The following is a 5,340-nucleotide window of genomic DNA, read 5'->3' as shown; positions in this document are numbered from 1 at the left end:
CCACCACAACGTCTGATATGACATATGATGTACTCCGGTCCAAATTATGGACATTTACATCGTCCGATCCAAATATGGACATCTACATCACGACGGGAATAAAACAACATGAGATAACCCCCAAAGCCCACTCTGAGCAATCCATAGAGCAGTCTGTTTCACACACCGACCTGAGCATCCATTGTAATGTTCTGACCAAAGTGATTGGTCTCTTTTCCATTCTATCATACAACGAGGGCGTGAAATGTTCCACTGGACAGTCGATCTGAAGGGAAAGCGGAAGCTACTCCAGGCTGCTGTGGCAGTGGGGCACAAGGTGTACTCTTTTGGAGGGGAAAGCATCATGTACGACAGGGACCACCAGATGGACGTGCATGTCTTCAACACAGTGACCTTACGCTGGATGGCGTTGCCCCCAGTGACACCTGGAGGAGGAGACCATCCCCTTGAGGTTCCCTCCATGCGTTGTGGCCACACAGCCGTGCTGATGAACGATATTGTTTACATTTGGGGTGGCCGATGTCCTGGGGGATTCTGCAACATGCTTTATGCATTTGATATCGACACCACCGGGTGGTTCAAGACCAAGGTTTCGGGGACTGTTCCGGAGGCAAGGCAGGGCCATTCAGCCTGTGTCTTGGGGAAGGTCATGTATATATATGGAGGATTCAACTTCCGGCGTGGACACTCTAATGACATCTACAAGTTGGACACTGCCACAATGGCCTGGTCTTTAATTAACTCCAGAAACATTCGGCCACCTGCTTCGGCAAATCACTCTGCCACCATCATCGGGACAAAGATGTTTGTTTTCGGGGGTAACAACAACAACAACATCAGTGTGTTTGACACAGAGACAAACTGCTGGCTGCCGAGCACACCTGCAAGGCTTCGTCCAAAAGGGCGCTCGCGTCATTCAGCCTTTGCCTACAATGGAGAGCTATACATATTTTGTGGCAGCAACAGTGACCAGTGCTTCGATGATCTGTGGAAATACCTTCCAGGGACCTCCTCCTGGAAGAAGGTTGAGCCCAAGGGGAAAGGCCCGCGTTCAGGGATGTCTAACGTGTGCTGTTGCATGGTGGGAGATCGTGTCATCCTTTTTGGAGGATGGCAAGCACCCAATCACCTTTACATATTAGACTTAAGTCCTAGTTTTAAGGCGTTATGCAAATTAGCAGTTATTCAACATGGTCTAGAGAAGTCTGGACTCCCACACAACATCAGGTGGGAGCTGTCAGCCACGACTCCGAAAGGACAACGAAAAACAAGAACCGGTCCTAATAACGCAGCGGAATCCATTTGGACCTTCTCTGCCTTCACATCCATGATCAGTCATCTGATGTCGGTACTGACGTCAGCATTATGATTTCAGTCATCTCCATATTTGGGCAAGGTTTCAGCCCGTCTCGACCGCCATTGACTTCCATTAAAACTGGATCCAAAGGGTTATTCTGTGAGAGATTGAGAGCTAGTTGTGAAATGAAAGAGGTGATGCCTTCATAGCTTTAGGCCTATACTCTGGGACCACGCAAGTCGATAGCTGTGTAAATCGGGAACGATGCGAGTTGGGAATGCATTCCCCACACGATAAATCAATACCCATTGTCCTTGTTAGAGTACCCGTTGCACCTGTTCTCAGAGTACCCAATGTGCATCCCTGATTCCATTAACATGTCCGATGTATGGAGAATCGGGATGACTGGAGATGCCGACAGAGGGCTCGTCTGAGGACAACGTAGAGATTAAAGGGGATACACCATGAATTTCTTTTTGGGGGGGGGGTATTTTTTGGGCTCCCCAGTGTCTCTTGTACCCAAAAAAATATATATTTTTTTAACATTCAGTCATTCATTCTCATTTCAGAGATTTTCAGAATGGGCGTGTCTGAACAGGCCATCTCAGAATGGCATGGTTGCTTACATCACGAACCATTTCTGCCCATGTATTTTGACAGACAGAATTGCTCAGTAGCACCCCTCTGCCCAACAGGACGTTTTGGTATTGCAGCTGAAAGTGCTTTATAAGCCAGAGAGAAGTTAGTTGGAATGAGTATATCTGAGGCTTGATTTAGGCTCAAACCTTTTGAAAAACGTTTGAGGGACATAAACAATATGATATTAAATATTATTATTATTTTTCAAATTCATGGTGTTGTCCCTTTAAGAATGTTGTGTTGATGATGTACATGAGCATACGCAAATGGAGTTCCATTAATGCTGGATTGGGTTGGACTATCAGGGAACCCGATGCCTTCACACTCAAAACACACAGAGATGTGATGCATCCTTCACAGACCTACAGACAGACAGATACAGATGTTCATTCATTCCAGTTCCTTTTGGTAAAGGAACCACTCGGTCCTCACTGCACAACCCCAGGTTATCTGGGACACGTACAGTTTGAAGTTTGAGTGTACGGTGCCCGAGTTATACCTGGGACAGACACACAGAGATTTTTTTAGATTAGTTTAATAGAAATGTTATAGAAGTTGAGATTTCCAAAATATATTAAACGTGAAAAAATGTTACTAACTTGTAGCATTCTTTGTGGGTCCAAAATAATGGATCCAAACCCTAATAGGCCCCTGAAATGTGTTTCAAGATCTGATTGGTTATACGATATTTATCTTATTATATTTTTATGATAGACCCGAATTCTAATTGACCCGTGCAATCTGTTTTTTTGTTTTTGTTTTTTTATGACGGACCTGAACCCTAAGTGGACCCCGTAAGTTCTGAGATCAGATTTGTTTGGGGATGTTACAGAACTAACCCTGTATGTTGGGTATTATATGGACGTGACAAACCTAATAATTATAATTGCTGGCAAAAATGCCGTTCTACCAGTACATGCAGGTTATAGACTACTCTGTTATTGACTCTGACGGCGACATAGCAGCCTACAATGACAGACAATTAACGTTTCCCCCTTTTTTTGCACTGCAGCAACCTGATCCTAGGTCAGCTAATCATCATGCAGCACTTGCACATGCTTGATGGGACATCTTGGATCCACTCGGGTATTCACTCTGCAAGAAACATTACCATTGTGGAAGGTTTTATTTAAATTTATGATTGGAGGATGGGGGGAGGGGATGTAGATTCCGGGGAGGGTTGCTGACCCTGAAGTCTTTGGGGAGGAGGTCCTTGGCATCGTCGGCATTGACCTGAGAAGTTGGATTGACCTGAGAAGTTGGATTGACCAGAGAAGCTGGATTGACCAGAGAAGTTGGATTGACCTGAGAAGCTGGATTGACCTGAGAAGCTGGATTGACCAGAGAAGTTGGATTGACCAGAGAAGCTGGATTGACCAGAGAAGTTGGATTGACCAGAGAAGTTGGATTGACCAGAGAAGCACCACTTCCACCCCAGCATCCATATTCTGGGGTGGAACATTAGTCAAAAATATCCGATCTACAGAAAAAAAAACGGTCCAAGTACAGAGGCAACTCAGGTCCTCTACTAAGTCTAGACAGTTTAAGTGGTTAACATAAACTGTATTATATCGTCGCTGTCGGGCAGAAACCAGCTATCTCCAATGGGGGCACCAGGGGGTCCGCAGCAAAATTAGTTAATATAGCGTCATAATAATTTTAACCACTTTAACCTTTGTGACGGCCCTATGGCCTAGGTCAGGGTTTGTGTGTGCCTTGCCTAATCTTCATGCATGTATTTCAGTGGCGACATTACAAAGTCTAAACCAGTTGTGCTATAAACACGCCCCCTTCTGTGGCCAACGCGGAAGTGCCTTTTTCAAACAACCGCGGACTATTTATTTTCGCCGATAAAGTATAGTTTTGGACCATGACGGAGGCGCGCCGACTCAGCAGACCTTGAGGCCGAGGAGACGCGCCCGAGCGCCTCCAGGCGCGAGTGCCCGCGTCGACCGGCCAATGGTCTGCTAGTCGACTCAGCGCCGTTCGAGTTATGTACCGATAGGGACAGAATAGTAAATAATGTTTTGGTGAGAGCGTTTGCCCCAACTGTCACTCAAAGTGGCTACTGGCCAATCACAGCGCGTCCTTGCACAAGCATATTGGCCAATCATGCACAACTGGTTTAGACTATGGAGTCACGCATTTCAGTGTGCTGGGACCTGGTTGGAGGCAGCTGGCCAGGGCCTCCAATCACTATAAAAGAGACACCTTTCCTACTGCCTTTTTCTCTTCCACCTGGGCCACACCCCAGCATGGCCACACAGAGCATGTTGTTTGTTTGATTGATTGTTTGATTTGTTTGATTGTTTGTTCGGCAGTTTAGTTTCCCTGCCAGGTTTTTGTTGGAGACATTTGCTTTACCTGTTTAAATTCATTAATCTATTTAAACAACGTTGTTGTGGTCCGGGAGCCGGACCACAACACCTTTTATACTTTGGCTATTCAAAAACAGCAGATATCAGAAGATATCTGCGAGAGAGAGAGAGAGAGAGAGAGAGAGAGAGAGAGAGAGAGAGAGAGAGAGAGAGAGAGAGAGACCCAGATTGGCCGGTCTACCTGTCTGTCATGGAGGGAGGCGGGGTTAATCTCTCCTCCACCTCCTCCATCTGCTCTCCCTCTCTCCCAGACCGTCTGCTCGTCAAATCCCTTTTCTCTCCTTTCATTTGTCACTTTCACATTCTCTTTTCCCCTCTCTCTCTCTCTCTCTCTCTCTCTCTCTCTCTCTCTCTCTCTCTCTCTCTCTCTCTCTCTCTCTGCTCTCTGTTCCTCTCAACTCCCTCTCCATTCTGTCCTTTCCCTCTCTTTCCCCTCGTTCTCTATTTCTCTCTTTCTCTCTCTCTGGATATTTAAGGTGATTTATTGCCTGCCGTTGGTGAGGTTGGCGTTTTAATAACTCAGCTCCTCCTCAACCCGAAGAGGGAGAGGGGAGGGGGGAGGAGAGAGAGAGAGAGAGAGAGAGAGAGAGAGAGAGAGAGAGAGAGAGAGAGAGAGAGAGAGAGAGAGAGAGAGAGGGGGCGGGGGGGGTGACTTCAGTAAGCACAAAACCAAGAAGTGGACAGGCTGCAATGTTTTGTTTGGTGTTTCTTCTTTTTGTCTCTCTCCGACTCTCTTCTCCTCTCCACTCCAAGTGGACCTGTGACAGACCTGCAAGGGTCCATTCAGAACCCCCCACCCCCCCCCCCCCACCCCTCCAAGGAACCCTGAGGGTCCCTGGACCACACTTTGCGAACCAGTGTCCTGCGCAACTCATTCTGACACACACACAGGTTCTGTGGTGTGATGGTGTTAAGTAACACATTTACCCAAGTACCCAATTTTTAGTACTTTTTGTTGCCAGACCCAGGGGGTCGGCCTACATGAGGCTTTGTCGGTCGGTCGGTCTGTCTGTCCCTCTTTTCCTC

General features: G+C 46.9%; 1 protein-coding gene across 1 annotated transcript; it reads left to right on the top strand.

Moving 5' to 3' along the window:
• Nucleotides 1-244: 244 nt before the first annotated feature.
• Nucleotides 245-1,369, top strand: LOC311039390 (kelch domain-containing protein 3-like; the record flags this gene model as incomplete). Its single annotated transcript, XM_084049258.1, has 1 exon — nucleotides 245-1,369. One exon carries the CDS (start codon nucleotides 245-247, stop codon nucleotides 1,367-1,369), a length of 1,125 nt encoding a protein of 374 aa, XP_083905384.1.
• Nucleotides 1,370-5,340: the final 3,971 nt, after the last annotated feature.

This window comes from Gymnoscopelus microlampas, assembly GCF_963454915.1.
Source record: "Gymnoscopelus microlampas genome assembly, chromosome: 3".
NCBI lineage: Eukaryota > Metazoa > Chordata > Actinopteri > Myctophiformes > Myctophidae > Gymnoscopelus > Gymnoscopelus microlampas.
This window is presented reverse-complemented; position numbering and strand designations above follow the sequence as displayed.